General features: G+C 37.7%; 1 protein-coding gene across 1 annotated transcript in view; it reads right to left on the reverse strand.

Moving 5' to 3' along the window:
- Nucleotides 1-20,367, reverse strand: part of MORC1 (MORC family CW-type zinc finger 1) — a 183,569-nt gene that overhangs the window by 70,235 nt on the left and 92,967 nt on the right. Inside the window, 4 exon segments of the mRNA XM_017870879.1 lie at nucleotides 9,709-9,847; nucleotides 14,660-14,707; nucleotides 14,709-14,763; nucleotides 17,224-17,352. Of these exon segments, the coding sequence (XP_017726368.1) occupies nucleotides 9,709-9,847; nucleotides 14,660-14,707; nucleotides 14,709-14,763; nucleotides 17,224-17,352 (371 nt within the window).

Raw genomic sequence — 20,367 nt, forward strand, 5'->3', positions numbered from 1 at the left:
CCAAAAAAAAAAAAAAAAAAAATCACATGTGTACTTTTTTTGAGGAATACATTCTTACATCTTTGATTGCATTTTTGTAAAATAGACTGAATAACATAGTTAACCTACTTCAAAATCTGAGTTACTTAATGAGTAGCTGTTTACCAATGATAGCATCTTTTTTTATCATTATCATCATCTTTTCAGATTTCAAAGAAGAATCATTACCCTAGAAAGCTTGAGAATATCAGTATTCATTTTTAAATGACACTTATAACTTCTCCCAGCAAGACTATTACATTTCTTTATGAGTTTAGAAAGTCCCGCAAATCGCAGACTGAATCAGTGAGAACTGCATAAGATGAACTGTCTCTGGAAGTAGAAAAACTGAAGAATCCTTAAACCACGAATAAAGAAGTGAATATTGGTGGTGCACAGAATCATCTGGGAAGCAGCAGAAATGCAGCTTCCAAAGCACCAGACCCAGAGATTCTTGTTTAGTCCGTCTGGTGTAGATCTCAGGAGTGAATATCTCTATAAAATTGTGACGTTTTCAGACAGACAGACTCACAGCCCTGAAAAGTAAAGAATGCTCCTTTCTCATTTTCTATCAATTCTTCGTGGGACTATAGAGAAAATACTTTTATGTTTCTGTACAGTTAGGATTTTCTGATTAAATTTACTTCACTTGGGACTTGGACTAAAAGAACAAATCTTAGAATTTAATCTGCAACTGATTATTAGTGGAGAGGGCATGTGAAGAGATTTGCCTCCAGAGACATTTACCTCCCTGGAAATATGTGTTTATATTTTAAGGCAGGAATAAAACCTGGGACCACAGAGACAAGACCAGAATTGTAAAGCTGGAGAAACTAGTCTCATCTTCCCCTACTCCCAGAGATCTGTTTACATTCCAAAGGGTAGGAGTTACAACTCAGGGCCCTTCCTAAAGAGCAAAAGAGTGTGGAGAGTGTGGTTGCCGCTCTCCTATAGAAATGTCCAGATACATTTTCTTGGGATTCTTTGCCTACAGTACAAATTGTAAGATATCATCTGATCTGACTCTCACCCGATCCATTGCTCCGGGGTAAAAACCGGAGCAAAGGGTAATCAGCATGATTCCTTGTATTATATATAACACTTTCCTCTGCTCCAGAAATACCATGTTTATATTCAAAATGGTATCAGTAAATACAGATATTTGAAACGTAGCCGCTTGTGATAGAAGATTGGCAACTAATATTCACGGGTTCTAAAATTTGAATGGGTCTTTGCAAATATCTAGCTTAATTCCCCACCCCCACCTTTTTTATTTGTTAAAACAGGAAGTACTTGACTGTGTCCTCTCCCTATTGCCCTCCCAGAGGAAGAGAGGAATGATCACCAATAGCAAATGAACGGCCAGTTGCAGTGAAGCAACACACGAATTCCACGCTCAGGAGAGAATGCTGTGCCTCCTCCTCGTGGTTTCCTGTGCCCTAAACGTTCAGAGAAGCTTCTCTAGAAATGACCTATAGATATAGTCTTCATCTGCTTCTTTTCACCAGGCTGCAGGTACTCAGATCAAGGACTACAGACACCAGGCAGGCCTGAGGTCACTCAGCTTATGAACAGGGCTGGGACCTGAAGGCAGGGATCCTAACGCCAGGCCAATGCTGTCCACCACATCCTGCTGCTTGCATCTCCTTCTTCAAAGAGCTCCTAAGCATTCCTCCTTCTGTAAAGCTTCCCAAAGTCACCTTGCCTTCCAAACCTGCCCACCATAGACAGAGCTACTGAGAAAAAGAAATTATGATTACTATTAGCCATTAATTTCTCAACTTCTCTTACACAGAAGAGCTACTGAGCCAAACTGAAAATGGAAAAGCAGAGTCGTTCCAACAGCTTTGAACTAAGAATCCATCCTACATTTCAGATCTACCCTGTATTCCTACATTGTTTATGTCACATTGGCCAGAGGGGCAATATAGTTTAGTAATAGAATGAGGGGTCTGGAGCCAGTCTGCGTTGGCTGAAATCATGGTTCTGCAGTTTCCTAACGCCATCTTTGGCAGATTATTTCTCTGTGACTCAGTTTCCTCATCCACAAAATAGGAATCGTAACAATCATAGTATTGTACTAAGGATTAAATGTCAGTGCATTTACAGCACTGCTCATAGAGGCACATTCTAAGTGTTATTATCATTTTATCCCTCCATTCATCCTTCTCGTTAGGTTTTTTCATCCATGTAATACATACAGTTACAGGAATTAGTTTTAGAATTCACCAAAAGTATACATAATTATGGAAATCTTGGGGAAGAGATTGGAGAGAAGGGAATTGGAAATATGAAAAATATGTAATTTTCCTTTATTACAAAAAAACCCTGCAGTGACCACATGGTATAATACATGCAAAAACAAACAGTGGGTGAACCATGAAGTATATATAGCTTAAGCAGCAACATCCCTCCCTTACACAAGCCTCTTCCATGGCACTGTCCTAACTTCTTGTTTATAATTTGGCATTTTCTGTTTTAAAAGGGACCCCAAAAATTGTAGGAACCTCAGACTCAAACAAAACAAAACAAAATCAAACTAGATCTGCTGCTGTTCAGAAGCACTATAAGTAATACTTCGTTTTATTTTCAAATGCCAGAAATTATTCCTAGTGGTCTTGGCTTGTGCCTACAAGCCCTTTTTGGGGTTCCGCCAAGTAGAGGAAAAGTTATTCTAGACCCTTGTGAAGCAAAGTTCATGGACAAATGTCAGTTAGTTCTTTAGGACTCGATGCAAATCCCTGATGTGTTAGGAGACCTTACACCCTGGTTAGAACTCTAGACTTGGAGCGGGAAGACTAACGGAAGGAGTGGAGAGGTTAAATCACATGTTGGTAAAGTCCAAGGGGAAAAATAGACCCCAATTAAGATTAAGTATGAATTTTACTCTGACCTCCAGGAATTGAGACGGAGGAAGGGAGCAGATTCAGATCACATATATGGTCAGGGGACAAGGATGAATGAAGTTGAATCAGGAGTACAAGATACAAGGTTTAAGTTCAAAATCAACAACAGTCATGAAACACAGTTCCCCAAACTGAATTCAAAATGTAAAGTTAGGTCCTAAGTAAGAAGGAAATTGGGTCAAGCAAATTGAAAAGCAGGATTCAAGCTCAGAGAGGCAGACTCAGGTGGGCTGGTGCCCAGAGCGTACAGGCGCGGAGGCACAGACTTCCTTGAGAGGGGAGCAGTGAGCAGCCTGCTGTGGAAGGAAGCTGAAGACTTATATCTTACTCTGAGCAGAGTCAGGAAACAGGCCCTGAGGTGTACCCTGGACACCAGGCAGCCTCTGATAGTCCCTGATTAACATGCACACTAACTGGAGACTGGTTGTACACAGAGTTCAGATGCTTAAGGAGTTTTTGTAGGGTAGAGATCAAATAGGTGTATTCGCATTAAAACCCAAATTAGTATTCCCTGCAGTGAAAATCATTTCAGGCAACACATCTGAACCTCTACTCCTCTCTCCATCTCTGCTGTGAGATGTGAACAGGAATGACTGACCAGCATGCAAAGGGAGGGATGTAATGTGCCAAGACTGCCTGCAACTGCCAAAGCTATTACTGTCCTCCTGGGAGGAAAAATGTGTTCCCTCTGGACTCAAACTCCTCTTGGCCTTTGACAATGGCATTTGGTCACTTCTGTGAAACCCAGGAATAGACACAATGGATGGCATTCCTCAGTGTCAACCCCATGGTAAAATAAAGTTGCTTATGAAGCCAGGAGCTGAGAATGTCCTGAGTTCCCTGCACCACACTGTGCCACAACGCCAGGCTGTTCTGATGCTCTTTAATCATTAGTGCTGTCTGAGTCTGTTCAGTAAACCACGAATGCTGTTCCATCAGGAAGTATGACGTCAGCTTCTCAAGAAAGGACGAGTAAGAACATAATTTGGAGAAGCAGTGCAAGTTAAAGAGTTGAACTCTTGTTAGACACCTACTGTGCCCAACATTGCACCAGGTGTGTGGTAGGAGGTACACAGAAGAAAGCAACACATGATATCTGCCTTCAAGGGACTTGCACACTAGTTAATCACAAGCAATTTGTTTAACGTCTCATTTGGTATGCCATGAACACAGGGCATAGGACGCACAAGTGTGAATATATTATGCATTATCCCTCTTCGAAAAGCAATTCATCACCATAGAAAAATGAGATATTTGTAGTAAGAGTAATAAAGTAAAATATTTCATCTAAAATAACTAGAATAGCCTCTTGTTAGACAAGGGCCTTTAGGTGTCACAAATTTTGGATGATGACAGTTTATATAAGGAGACTAAAAAGCACTCTTGAAGAATAAATATATTTTCTATGGCATCTGTCACTATAGTTATACAGATTTGAAACCTCAGCAGCCTACACAATAATGACACATTAAAAAGATTAAGTTCTACATGGAAAAATGCATTCACATTCTTCATCACAAAGCTGTACTCAGATATGCCATTCAATTTGAAAAACACAGCTAAAAGTTCGGCAAGACTACTTTGCTCTGCATTTACGGCTAAAACAACCAATGTGGGAATTGCCAGATTACACTATTTCACTTCTGTGTGTATGTGTGTCCACATGAGCACTGAAAAAGAACAGAATTCTATTGTTGGAGTTCCTTCTCACCAGGCATGAAGTCTTATAAAGGCCATATATTTGATGGGATGACTATGAACATGACAAATGAAATCCAAATGCAGTCTCTGTATTCCAATCCAAATATGACAGTTTATTGTGACCGGGTATAAGAACATTTTGGTCTTCAGTAATATATGCAGAAGGTGGTAAGTCTAACCTATGTGGAGTCAACCAATCCAATCAAATATAAAATATTCATCTTTTAGGAATTCTGCATAAATCAAATTATTCTTTCCATCCTTCATTGTTTGCTAAATACTTATTACATGAAAGCTGCAGGCCTAGGTACCATTGGAAATACAAAGATGAACAAAATAGTCCTTTAGTTCAAAAAGCATATAGTCTGATACGGGAGACAGATCAGATACATAAGTAACTATAACATTAGACAAAAAGTGACTATAATACCAGGTAGAAAGTAAAACACGCTCTAAGAAAGACCACATGGGACAAAGGGAACTGGAAGGAAGGGGATACTTTTCCAAGTAGGTAAATGAAAGAAGACTTCATACAGGGATTGGCAATAGTTTTGGATCTTGAAGGACTGGAGAAAGACCAGAGGCTGCTCCAGACAAGAATACAGAAACAAAGGCCTGCAGAGCAGCATGGAAGTGAATACTCGTAAGGAACATGGAGAAGCTCAGTAGAAGCACCATACAGAGTGGAAGAAACGAATGCTATTATATTAATAGAAAGGCAACTAGTGTCAGATTATACACAGCCTGCACTGTATGCCAAGAAAGGTATAGTAAATAGAAAAGATTAATTCAGAAAGACCTAGGGGACACATAAGCAATTCATCACACATTGCACAAATATATTGATTATGGAAATACGCTACTCATTAACATTACTTAGGTACAAAGGGGTAAATACAGGGGAGCTTAATTCAGGGATAAAAGTATGATCTGTCTTTTAATGATTAAGGGTATTAAGTGGATTTTAGATGGTACCATAAAACTCTGAATAAAGTATAACTAAAACTAGATTCTGTGTGCATGATAATGACACAATCATCCTTGTCATACAATAGAAGGTAGAAGAGAAATTGTAAGTTAAAACTGAGAAAGAGGTAAATTTGAGAACAGGGAGGTCCTGAAATACAGATAAATTTATTTTATAACATTATGGTTTTAAAATTATTGCCTAAGTTTACTGAAAAATAACAATTATCCAGCTAATATGCCAATAACAACTGAGCAATCCAGTGAAACAATGGAAATAAAAGCTTCATCACTTGGCCAGCAGGTGGCACTTGTCACTCGGTATAGAAAACAGCAGGTAATGTGGAATGAGGCTGAAAGTAGTTAGAAACAGATTACTCATTCATCTATTCAGAAGGATTAAGATGGGGATGGGTTGTATTCAGAAGCACAATTTATAATGAGGATCCTGCTTGTTGACACAGCTTATCAATTACATGGAGGACAACCCCTTTACTCTATAAAATGCACCGCAGTAGACAGATCTTGAATTTGAGCTCTCCTATTAGGTTTACTGAACTTAGGTATTTCCCTTAACAAATATGATTTGCAATATATAAGTTTGTTGCTACTGTGAAAGTTCTTATGTCCTTTTTGTCTGTATTTTTCCTATAAGACTGTGAGAAAATGGTGCTGGAATTAGGCAAAAGGAAATAAATTCCAACCTTACCATTTAAAGCTATTTGACTTGATTAAAATTATTTAACTTTTTTGGATTTCACTTTCCTCTTTGTTAAAATAGATACCACTAGCTGGAGTGTTGTAGGAATTAAATAAGATACCATGTGGAAACGATACCTTTAGCTCTAGATACTTCATTTTCTCCTACGGGACAACATCTAATGATTAGGATAATTCTCTTACCGTCTAATCATTAGATACCCATAGAACCTAAAATACAGAAAGATCTTTGATTTATCTAGTCAACCCTTCATTTTCCAGATCAAGATGCCTGCTACCATTAAAGCTGAAATGCAAGAGAGTTAAGAGAGAGGGTGTGCAGGTTTAGGTCATTTTTATATTCACTACCCAGGTCTGGTCAATGGGTAAGTGGTCATTGGGAGTGGGAGGGAGGAAGAGAAGGGCAAATAATAATTACATGGTATATATTGTATGATTTTGTGATACTGAATGGGCGAATGGATACCAACAATAGACATACAGTAAATCACAGTAATGAATTAGCCAGTTCTTGATTTTCCAGTGATGTCTAGCCTACAGCTGAAACTGAATGGGGCCAATGATGCCCTGTTTTTCTAGCTTTCCCATCCTTTCTTATATCACATTCCAAAATTTCTTCTAAAGGGTTTTAGAAGGAGGACAGGAAATTTACATTGAACACTGCATGGTTTTAGTCTTATTTTTGGCATCAGATAAATATCACCAAAACATAGTTTTGTAACATGTTCATGGATTATTTTTGTGAAAGGAGGAATCAAGGTCATCTTCCAGAGGTCTTCTGTTCAGTAATTACCATGTTATAACTATACAGGAGTTGCATCATTATCACAAGACACACCATTTTTAAAAGAGATACCACACAAAAAACTGAGTTTAATTTTTAAAATATGTAAGCTTAGCATGTAATCTAAGTGACTGGTTCCGTGAAAGAACAAATCAGTGCTCATCTCCAAGTGTTCCTTTAGGTTGTTTTTCTCACCTGAAATGCCCTATCCTTTTCCCTCTATTTATCCTAAATACACTTCAAGATACAAGTGTCACTTCCACTATGTAACTTTCTTTGATATATTTTTTCTTTTTTTTTTTTGACACAGAGTCTCGCTCTTTCTCCCAGGCTGGAGTGCAGTGGCGTGGGCTCACTGCAACTTCTGCCTCCCAGATACTCCCACCTCAGCCTCTGAAGTAGCTGGGATTACAAGGCATGAGCCACCACACCCAGCTAATTTTTTGTATTTTTTGTAGAGATGATGTTTCACCATGTTGGCCAGGCTGGTCTCAAATTCCTGACCTCAAGTGATCTGCCCATCTCAGCCTCCCAAAATGCTGGGATTACAGGTGTGAGCCACCGCACCCAACCCCCCACATAACTTTCTTTGATTGAAGCTGCCCTCACAGTAAACTTCTATTGCAGTGTCAATTACAATAAGAAAACACATTTGAATTAATACTACTTTATAGAGGTTGCTCATTTTTAAATAGCTGTTAGACTTGGTCCACAAAAAGACTGCATAATATCTGAGGGCATGTTTTACCTACTGATTCAACTACCTATTGAGTACCCAGTATATGCCAGGCACTGTTTTGGTTAATATAGATTCACAGTAAGTAAAACCAAGACTATTCCTGTTCTCATGGAACTCACATTCTGATATTACAGATACTCTGTATTCCCCGTAATTCCCAGCCTGGGACAGACCTGAGGGCAAGTATGTGCTCAATGATCACCTCAAAATTAACTGGTTGCCTTTGGTTGAGTGAACCTCAACCCAAAGCTTTCCTTGGTTACCACAAAAGCAGGGTCAGTCATAGGCCCCGAGTTCTAGAAAGTATGTAAAAGATGTCAGGAATCTTTTCACAAAAGGATTCTGTAAAATTTTCCTTTTGCAAAAGGGAAAAGGAGGATGGAGAGGGTTTTGTCCTTTGAAGTACTGGCAGTGAATTTCTATATAAGTACTGCTAAATTCCTTTGTTTACATTTGAAACAAACTGAATCTATAACCTTGGCTTAAATCTTATGAAAAAAAATCAACTACCAAGAAAAAAGAACACAGAACTGTTGGCCCAAATCTGCTATTCCATCAGCTGCCATCGAATTCTCTACCTCAGTGATGAATACAACATCCAATCTTAAACAAACAACAAGCTAATTAAGTCTTGGTGACTGGCATTATTAATATACAGGGGTTGGCTATGACCGCTGTAGAAAAGAAAAACAACGTCCAGAGATGGCAATAAACATGCAATCAATTCTTAATGTGCTGAATGCCTTCACAAAGTGTGGTAAATAAGAAACAAAATTAAAATATTTCATAACAAAAAGATCCGAATGTACCTAATTATTTATTAAAAGTCCGTGAAACCTTTATTTCTGACTTTCGTTATCAAACCCATGACTAGAGGTCTTAAAAACTGTAGAAAGTTGAGCCACTTTTTGGAGGTGGAGAGTGCTTAGGAGAATGTGTTTCCAAAGTGACTCTCAGTATCTTTCCTAGAGAGACCCTAAGACTCCAGGGTGGAAAAGGCGGCTCTGGTTTCTTTGGTTGTAATCTCAGGTGGTATCTGACCCGCACTGCAGCACCCTAACAAGCTAAGTGAGATAAAAGAGTATTCTATGAGCCCAGGAAAACACTTACTATAAGCTGCTATGGCTGGGGAGCTTAACTCCCACTTCATCACTGAATTTTCTATTTTAATAAGCATTTTATTTCCTGACATCTACAGAAGTGTCCACACATTTGGACATACGCTACAAGTGCTGTTTGAGGAAGCCAACAGGCTACACAATTAAAAAATAATGGATTCATGTGCTAAATCTATAGAGAGTTAACTATTAGTCAAGAAAATAAAATAATTTTTCTACATGCCACATTTTCTTACACTCGAAATTGTCATGGTTACCTATGTGGATTGATAGTAATGTTTAATTTATTGAATTTTCTTAACAATTAAATATGACTTTGACTTTCTAAATTAATAGGTTAATGTTTTTTAAAAGAACTCTTTACCTTAAAACCCTCCCTCAGGGAAGAATGAAATAAAAACAGCCTGACCTTTGGAGTTACACAAACTTGTGTTGCGCCTTGATCACATGACCTTGGACATGCTGGCTGATTCTATAAGGCTCTATGAGCAGCTGTGGAGTAGAAATAAATGTCCCTATTTCTCATATGCATTGTTGTGTAGATGGGCTTAGATATCACACATACAGTTTTTTTTTTGTTATTTTTTTTTTTACAAAACTCACCCTTTAGAACATGTCTTAGATCTAAAATTAAAAGACATCAAAAAGGACAGAAAAAAGAGTATACACATTTTATTGTGTAAACCACTTTAGTCAATTTGCACCTATGAAACCAACAGTTCATGGGCAAATTGGCAGGAATTAATTACAACTCACCTGTGGCTGCTGTTCTGCCAGTCTATTTTGATACTTTAGGACGGACTCTCTAAGTTGCTTCTCTTTCTCATTTTTTGATGGTGATATTGTGTTCATCGTGCCCAGCGGGATGGAAGGTAGACGTTCTATCTGATGACAACTTCAGAATCAACAAGCACAAGATTAACATCAGGAGAAATATAAAACTACTTACTGTCTGTAAAAGATGATTTACTTCTACAAGCAGTTACTCTTTATGTCATATATCCAAAATTCAAATACAAAGGAAAAGCATTGTATTGGTGGCTTTCGATAACAAATAACCTTAAATCTCCAATTTGCATGGAAAACAGCCTAATAAAAAATGTGGACAATAGCATATATTTACGAGGATGGGAAAGCGTCAATTATATTGCTAATGCTTCACTTATTCTACATTATCATAAAATGAGGACTTTTGCAAAAATTATTTGAGATCACTGAGTTTATCTCATCATTGTCATTTCCCCCCCCCCCAAAAATGGTAGCAAAATACATATGTCTTTTTAAAATATAGCAAATAATTATGCCTCTGAAACATATGGATGACCCAGGATCACCGTGAAGACCAGTGACTACATGATGTGATGTAGGATTCAGCAACAGCCTCAGGAGGTAATGAGATGCATTAGAGCCCCTTCCCCAAATCGCCCACTGGTCCTGACAGCAGCATTCTGCCCAAGTGCTTGCTGCCATGAGTATCTGCTTTCCAGGCTTACAGATATGCTGTTCTAATAACTTGTGGGTTAGTAAATACATAATAATGTAGAATGATTTGTAAATGAACAATACACAGACTATGGATCAGCACATCCCTTGTTTTAATTACAAAAAAATACGAATAACCCTCAAAGCTTATGGTTTGGAAGGTTTGAGGCCATTTTTCCTTTTCTTACTTCTGCATTTGTGGCTACGTACTGGGGAACTGAGTCAGCCAAACTGCCGAAAAAGGAAGATATTATTTTGTTCACTTTGGTATCAAGGCTTAATACAGACAAGAAGTTCAGCTCCCACTGGGCATAGCTTTGATTCAGGGCATGGCGAGGAACACGCAGTAGAGTCGTAAGACACTGAGGTCAGTTCTGCGAGCCTGCTCTGGGTCAAGGAGTTTTCTATTGTTGATTGGGGGTGGGGAGGGGAGGAGTTCCACTGAACTACCAAAAAAAGGAGAAAGGGACAAAGTCACAGAAAATGCATGGGTCTTAGGCTAGGCAAGGGATGATGAGGCTGAGGATCGAGAGAGGACTTTCTCCCATCTGAAACAGTGAGGGAAAAGGGAGGCAGATGAGACCCACCATTTCTCTGTTTTTCAGGGTTGCAGCATATATTTTTCTCGCCCCATACCAGCAGAGAAGAGTTAGGAACTACAATCAAATTCAGGTACTACTGTGAAAAAACACTTAATTCCACCCACACATGGTGTTTGTTATTATCGTTATTTTCAAAGAAAGGTGCTAGATAAACAAACCCTAGGGACAACTTGTATATATACAGCAACCCACAGTGTTGATTTGAAGACAACTGTGGGGTGGCATCTATATAGGCTTCTACTTCATTTCAGAAAAGAACCTGTGACAACATAAAGTTTTTATTCAGAAAGAAGAAACCTCAAGCATTTTATTAGAATGCAATTCATTCAATTGTCTTCATTTAAAGATGTTTGGACATGAATTACACTTTAATATGCAATACAATCCATAGATATTTTTTCACATCTTTTTCAAAATTCAGACATTTTTGGTTCAGCCAAGTAATAGGCATCATTTTGACTCTGTTGGTAATCCCTATTTTCAATGCAGGTAAGTGCATACTATGAATGTAATGGAAGCATACTGATCGCTATTTCTCAGATACTGTGTCAAAAACGTACAGCCTCCCTCTGTGCTTGAAGAGGAAAACAAAACCAGGCTCCAATGGTTCGAAAAAAGAATGGCTCCACCTTACCCTGTCCAGGTTACTGAATGCTACCATTTGTAAGACGTATTTTGTCCACTAAAAAGTATCTGAATGAAACTAGGCTTCCTGAAATGGAAAAGGATGCCTTCCAACAGACAATGTGGTAAGGCAGGAAGGGTACAGGTTTTGCATCAGAAACTTAGCTTCCAATTTCAGCTGTAGTGAAGAATTCTGGGCAAGTTACTAATCCTTTCTTAGCCTCTCTATTTTCTTCTCTGAGAAATGGGGAAAGTTCATAGGCCTTTCATAAAAATGGAATGAGATAGCATATATAATTGCAAAGTAAGAGAAAGTTATTACCATGTTTCCAGCCCAAGTTCTAGTTACACATTGTTCATTCAAATGCTGTCTGTTGACAATGGCCTTGCTGACAATTGGCAATTAACTACTGACAAGAAACCGTATTTTCTGTAAATACAGACAACAACACTTTTCATCCCATTACTCTGTCCCTCTACTCATAGACTACTCCCTAATAAATAACTATGCTTATCATCACTTTATTACACTTATTTTAAGTGATTCTATCCAAATCCAGTGGCACATATGTCAGGGGTCCTGCCTAGCAATAATGTATTTTGAAGCATATTCTCAAGGTATGCATGGCCCATCCTACCATTTTGAGTCAAAGGACTGAGCAAGGTCATCAGATTAACTTCTTCCCCCTCCCTGGGAATCATCATATCTACACCACTGTTAATGAGCTCCCATGAAGGAAGTGCCAAATCTCAATTAACTGCCCTTTTAATCAATTTTTCTTTACATCTCCCTTAAATCTCTTGCTGCCACTTTAAGCATATTTTTGTCACAATATTTTCTGTGAAAATAAAACACAGATGGTTAATATCATGTCATTATATTTAAAGAATCAAGGACTTAAGAAAATTATAAATATAGGAAAACTTTTTTGCATGATAGGCTTTTAATGTCCATAAGTTTTCTGTCAACATGGCTAAATTTATCTAGCCACTCATCACAAGTGGCACTGTTCTTATGTGAAAAAGAGACAGAATTAAATGAATAAGATCTTGTATTTGATAGCACAAGGTGACTACAATCAACAATAGCTTATTATACATTTTATGATAACTAAAAGTACTATTTGAAATGTTCTAACACAAAGAAATGATAAATGCTTGAGGTGATGAATACCTCCATTTACCCTGATGTGATTATTACATACTATATGCCTTATCAAAATATCTCATATCCTCATAAATCTATATACCTATCGTGTACTCATACAAATTAAAAATTAAATTTTTAAAGAGAGACAGAATTAATACAGCTTTGAAACTAATTTTACAATGCTCTGAGATGGTACTGTTACTTTTCAGAAGGGGGTGAGTCTGTGCCAATGCAGGGACAACAGTAAGTTGAAGGTAAGGGAAACTGCAGAGGACAGCTTCCCAGTTCTGTGGGTCTGACAGTGCCCACGACTGGTCTAAGAAGTCCTAGGGATAGGGTTACATCTGTGGGGAGTGGCCTAAATTCGGGGATCAAGGGCCTCTAGTGACCAGGGACTTTCAGCAGATTGTCGTAACAATGGGACTTAGCTGGATCCAGAGAAGATGCATAAAGATCCTATTATTATACCACATTCCAGTGTATGGAAAGCTGAGTTAAAGGGGGGTTATATAATTTCTGAGATTTCACAGCTAATAGAACCAGGAGTCAAACCCAGGCAGTCTGTCTTCAGAGTCTGAACTCTAAATACAATCCTAGACTATATGAAAGTTCTTAGTTCATGGTAAGTTCACATGATTAACTATTCTTAATATTGAAACTGAGCAAACACTTTGTTCCTATTTGGGAGATATTAAGTCCCAAGTTGGGGATGAACACAGGTCAGGAAACAGAAGATCTTGGCCAGTGGCTTCATACATAGATTTCTTAGCCTGGATTTGGGTTTTAATTCTCTGTTTTCCAAAATAAAGAAGAATAGATCAGTGTTTTATAATCATGATCCCTGGAGCTCTAGGCCTTCTGCAGAGTAGGGAACGGAAATAAAAAAGTGGACACCTTTGGTTCCTAGCCTCCAACCCAATCAGGATAGGTTTGCATATATCTACTTTATTTTGGGTTCTGTGACAAATTTTATTTGGGAAAAACAAGGTTGCATTGCAAAACAAGAAAGGGATACAAAAAAACCTGGACCATGATTTGAAATCTAAGAGCCTTTGCCACCTCTGACATTTTTCTTCAGTCTCTAAATATAAATAACCTGGGGACTCTAGGTGAAAGGAGTTTTAGCAGCAGTTTCCAAATGTTTTCTTTTCTTTTATCTTTTGCTCTTTTTTTTCAGAGCCAGATAAAAAATAACCAAACGAGTTATTACCCTAATGTCTATATTAAAAATATTGACTCACATATCCAGCTCAAAGGACTTAGAATAGACTGCATGGAAAAGCAATGCTTGACTTAGGGGTGCCTTTGTTAAAGGGGAATACTAACTATTTTCCCTATAGGGGAAAATACTAGTCTAAAAGGGCTTGTAATAACGTTGACACCCTTCAATATTTAATCAGTCTTTTTCCTGTTTTAGTTTGAACTTTTTCCTCCAAGAGTATAAAGCAATGAAATCAATATATGATTTAAGCAGAAAAAGCATATGGTCTAACAGTTTAATGCCCTTGGAGACACTCTCTGAGTAACATTCCTGTCCAATAAGGACATATGTTGTATGAAAATGAACTGGAAGGAAGAACTCTTAAGTACCAGGTTGTGGTCTCCCACGGGTGGAAGTGCAGAGCTGCACACCCCAACGTCTTCAGATAGTTACAATGAGATCTCTTTTATTTGATGGAAAAGCACACCAATGAAATAATCTTTGCACAGGTAGCAGGGCGTTAGAGTTTGAAGAGATACCAGATACTAAGCTAAAATCTATATTATAGGTTAACATTTTCAAGGTTCATACATATGAACTTTAGAAATTAAAAATGAATAAAGAATTTTAGAAAATAATCAAAACTACCTGTTTTCCAAGCGGTTGGGATTATTAGCACAAATCCAAATGTCAAAATTTCTTTTCCTGATAATCAGTAGAGGAAGGCAAGACTCTCCATTTAAGACAAAGATCTGACAATCAAAACAAAATGACACAGAAAAGAGATCAGAAATGAATCTATCATAGCAAGATGTCAGTTTGCACATACCAGAAGTATGAGGTATCTCTCAATCCAAAGACAAGCGAATCCTTCATCATATACCATTATCCTTGATGGCACATCTATTCTAGGGTTCTATGAGCTACTTCAGGACCCCACCAACAAGTTATTATTATTATTGTCTCAGTTCCCTCCAGTTAGTTTCTGCTACTTTCAGCCAAAAGAACCTTAAATAATACATCCACTTCACCTCTTCTAAAATCAAATTAAGAATTTCAGTGACTTGACTCTCCCATTTTCTCTGACCTACTACCCATCTGCTGACAACACCACTTTCTGTCTCCAACGAGGAAAACCATGGTCTCAACGAGTATAAAATTAAATTGAAGGAAGGAAGGAAGGAAGGAAGGAAGGAAGGATCGATCAAGTTTTCTGAGCCATATACACATTTCTTCTGTACTTTCTTCTGTTCTTACTCCCCTCTCCAGTCTATAGCTTCTGATTTCTTCACCCACTTTCCAAAACAGTCCTTCCTTGCCTTTAGGATGAAGGCACACTTGTCTCTCCAGGCTACACTTAGGTTTAATCCTGAATTCCCTCCAGACACACTGCTAATGGCTCATAGGTTAACACTTGTCTCTTTCATCTAAGGCAGAGACAGTCAGTATACACAAAGGTTAAGAACTTGAACAGCTCCACCTCTTACCACCTCTATGATCTTGGACAACTTATTTAACTTCTTATATTTCAGTATCATTATCTATTAAAAGATTAATATTATATTGTTCTTATCTAAAAGTTACTGAGAATGAAATGACATCCTCCTCATCATCATCATCATAAAAACCAACACTGCTAGACACTATCCTCAGCACTTAGTAAACTTTATTCACATTATTCTTAAAACTCTATAATGTAGCTACAAATACTAATCTCATTTCATAAAAGAAGAAACTGAGACTTAAAGAAGTTAAACAATTTGCCCAATTTTGTACAGCTCTTGGGTACTGGAGATTGGATTCTAACAGTACCTGGTACAAATCAAAATCACAGTAATTGTTATCCATTATTATTAGCATGTGACAGGCTGTCACATACTGTCATCAATTTCCTCAATTATACCTTCTAAGTACCTGTCATGTATGATTCTTTTAACTCTCACTGCCACACCTTCATTCAGACATTTATAATTCGTCACCTGGATCCTAGATTACAGTAGTCTCCTGTTCTAGCCCTTCACCAAGTCATCCTTCATTGAGCTGCCAGAACAACTTTAACTACATGTTACCTCTGACCGGTCGGGTCTTCCTTGGAATACTCCCAGGCAAAAGGCTGGGGAGGTGCTCCCGGAGAGCTGTATAATACTTCTATAGAGTTTTACACACTATAGGCTGCTTTAAAGTTTGCTCATCTGTTTTTCTCTACTGAGCTGTTAGTTACAGATTAATATTAGAGACTGTCTTTAACTCCCTATCCCTTTGTGTAGTGGCTAGAAAACATATCAGTAAGTGCTGAATGTAATTACCCTCCTATGGAAAAAATTCCAATACCTCCTGCTTGCTTATGAAAGTAAAACCTTATTCTGACATTCAAGAATCTCTAACATCTTTACCCAACCTAATACTTTTGTCTTATTATTTATTCATCGTTCAGTGATTCAGTTGTCAGTTATTAAATTCCTACTAGGTATTAAACAGTGTTACATATTAAAAATAGAAAGATAGCTCTTTCTATTACTCTTTCACAAACATCTTAGCCAAAGTGTACACCTGATATTAACTCACCTTTCGCTACTCTTTATCTCTGCCAATCAAAATTCTATTTTAATTAATTAATTTATTTTTTTTTTTGAGACAGGGTCTCACTCTGTTGCCCAGGGTGGAGTGCAGAGGTACAATCACAGTTCACCACAGCCTCAACCTCCCAGGCTCAAGCGATCTTCCCACCTCAGCTTCCCAAGTAGCTGGGAACACAGGTGTGCACCACTGTGCCTGGCTAATTTTTGTATTTTTTGTAGAGGTGGGGTTTTGCCATGTTGCATAGGCTGGTCTCGAACTTCTGAGCTCAAGCAATCTACCCACCTCAGCCTCCCACGGTGCTGGGATTTAGGCATGAGCCACCATGCCTGGCTTGAAACTATTTCAAAGACTATCACAAATGTGACTCCACCATAGAATCTTGCCTCTACTCCCCAATCCTTTGCTTTGAACCCTCAAAAAATTATTTGTCTCTATTATATCATTTACCTTATTTTTCCCTGTATTACAATTATTTTCACACTTACAACTTTCTTCTAGACTGTAACCTCCTGGAAAGCAAGATGTCTTACTAACCTTTGTCTCCTTCCTCTCTCAATGACTTGCATCCCACAATGACTTGCATATTTAAGAACTCTTAATATTTGGTAATTAGAATGGAATTCAACACTCACCACATTGTATGATGAATGGGATACCCATGGCTTGTCTTCTTTGATATTGAATAGAATTTAAAGGTTTCTCCATGTCGATGTCATTCTGGTATCCAAATTCATTGCAAAACAATGTTAGATTTCTATTATCTTTAAAAAAAAAAAAAAAGCAGGCAAAGAATAATGAAAAAATCATTAAAATCAAAACGATTGGCAAAGGGAAGTTTGTATACACAATATGATCTCGACTGTGTAAATATTAATACGTATACAGAAATAAGAGATTAAAAAATCAATATTGGTTGTCTCTGAATAGTGATGAGTGAAAACTATTTTCTGCTTTAGTCTTTTGGATTTTCCAAATTATATGCAGTAAATCTGCAATATCTTTATAATAAAACTAAGAATAGCATGTATTTTAAAAGTTATTTGTTTATGCAATAAAACATACTGACATTTAAAGCATTGTTCTTAAGCATTCCCAGGAAAGACTGTACTGATTACACTTTAAAGGGCACTCTTAAAATTATTGATATAAATATTTATCTTTCTTATCTCACAGCCAGAGGTGGTTTATTTTATCTCTGGTTCCTTTTCTCTCCAGTCTTTATTGTTTATGCACTATCCTATTTCCAAATTGTGTATTTCCTCCTTGCTTGGAAACACTACTTACCATGGAGGACTGTTAGAGAGTCATTTTGTTCTTACTCTTTGATCCAGCAAATAGACTGTTAGGAATTATCCCTACACACATACATAAGTTGCCATGTATATTATAGCATGGCTCGACTAGTAAAAAGTTGGAGATAATGTAAAAGCATATGAATAAAGAACTGACAAATTCTGTTCCCCAAAAATGGAACAGTGGGCAACCTTTAAAAGGAGGAAGTAGAGCTAAATGTAGTGTTGCATCAAGATCTCCAAGTTATAGTTTTAATTTAAAATATATATATATATACATATATCAAAGAGTATCCCTAGTGTAATTTTATGTAATGTATGAAAAGCCTGTCCATATAAAATTGCAATGTACATTTTCCTGAATGGATGCAAAAGAAAGTTTTAATATTGGGTATCTTTAGAGCAGAAAGAGAGGTGGAGAGGAAGGCAAGGGAAAATACTTCTACTTTTCACTTTTTATTTTTCTCAACACTTTGAATATCTTTACATGTGCATACAGTTAAAATTGAAAGGAAAAAAAAAATCCATGTTTGACTGTTTTGTCCAATATGATAACCACTAACCATGGCACCAGCCTTACAACAACCTTAACACATAGCTATGTAATCCATGAAAAATACAAATAAATGATCTAACACCTTATTATTCCTGTTAAAATTTTGGCTCAGGGTGCTATGGGCCTTAGAGATCAGCAGAGAAAGAACTCAGCTTTCAAAAGGGTCTTCACAGTTGGGCTGGGCTAAGTAGACCTCACAAATTCCCAGGTCTGCCCTCGACTCTTCACAAAATCCCCAGCTGCTCTCGCTCCAAATTCTCCTTCGGATTTGGCTTTTGGGGCTTTTAATTCAGACTTTCAATTTCTTTTCTTGGCCCAGTATTTGTTTTTTTTGGAGAATCAAGCAATTCCATCTTAAATACTGATCTGCCATGTTGACTTGTGATTAACCCCTGTTCTGGAAATGCCTCTAAAATTTCTACTTTATCTACTGTTACTGTAAATCCTGCCCTTAGGTCAAAACAACCCTTAACCATAAAACCTGCCATTAGGTAGATTCACATCACATTCTTACAATTCACTGTGGGGTTGACTTCAATTGTTCTACACATTCTTTCCCTATGGTTTTTAAGTCCTGGGTCTGGGGGTAATGGCACAGGGATCCACCATTCTTATCTCACCACAGCCTAAGACATAACTTTTGTTCTTAAGACCCTATTAAATGTTTCTTTCTAAGAAACTGGATTTGTCAGACTCTTTCTTTGGCCTCTCAGCTTCCTCAATCTTTGAGGGTAGCTTCACATAGACTTGTTAACAGTGGAACTGTCTTGGTTCATCTCAAACTCTTCTTCTCTGTACACCAGATCCTGATGTACTACTCCTTGGTATCTAGAAAGGTTGATAAGGTTTTGCTTCTCTGATTTCTTTCTGTGTGTTTTTCTTTTATTATTATACTTTAAGTTCTAGGGTACATGTGCACAATGTGCAGGTTTGTTACATAGGTATACATGTGCCTTGTTGGTTTGCTGCACCCATCAACTCATCATTTCCATTAAGTATTTCTCCTAATGCTATCTCTCTCCCAGCCCCCCACCCCCTCACAGGCCCTGGTGTGTGATGTTCCCCACCCTGTCTCCAAGTGTTCTCATTGTTCAATTCCCACCTATGAGTGAGAACATGTGGTGTTTGGTTTTCTGTCCTTGTGATAGTTTGCTCAGAATGATGGTTTGCAGCTTCATCCACGTCCCTGCAAAGGATATGAATTTATCCTTTTTTATGGCAGCATAGTATTCCATGGTGTATATGTGCCACATTTTCTTTATCCAGTCTATTACTGATGGACATTTGGGTTGGTCCCAAGTCTTTGCTATTGTGAATAATTCCTCAGTAAACATACGTGTGCATGTGTCTTTCTTTATAGTAGCATGATTTATAATCCTTTGGGTATATACCCAGTAATGGTATTGCTGGGTCAAATGGTAGTTCTAGCCCTAGGTCCTTGAGGAATTGCCACACTGTCTTCCACAATGGTTGAACTAATTTACGCTCCCACCAACAGCATAAAAGTATTCCTATTTCTCCACATCCTCTCCAGCATCTGTTGTTTCATGATTTTTTAATGATCACCATTCTAACTGGCGTGAGATGGTATCTCATTGTGGTTTTGATTTGCATTTCTCTGACGACCAGTGATGATGAGCATTTTTTCATGTGTCCATCAGCTGCATAAATGTCTTCTTTTGAGAAGTGTCTGTTCATATCCTTCGCCCACTTTTTGATGGTGTTGATTTTTTTTCTTGTAAATTTGTTTAAGTTCTTTGTAGATTCTGGATATTAGTCCTTTGCCAGATGGGTAGATTGCAAACGTTTTCTCCCATTCTGTAGGTTGCCTGTTCACTCTGATGGTAGTTTTTTTTTGCTATGCAGAAGCTCTTCAGTTTAATTAGATCCCATTTGTCTATTTTGGCTTTTGTTGCCATTGCTTTTGG

The sequence above is a fragment of the Rhinopithecus bieti genome, unplaced genomic scaffold, assembly GCF_001698545.2.
Source record: "Rhinopithecus bieti isolate Rb0 unplaced genomic scaffold, ASM169854v2 scaffold_5478, whole genome shotgun sequence".
Lineage (NCBI taxonomy): Eukaryota > Metazoa > Chordata > Mammalia > Primates > Cercopithecidae > Rhinopithecus > Rhinopithecus bieti.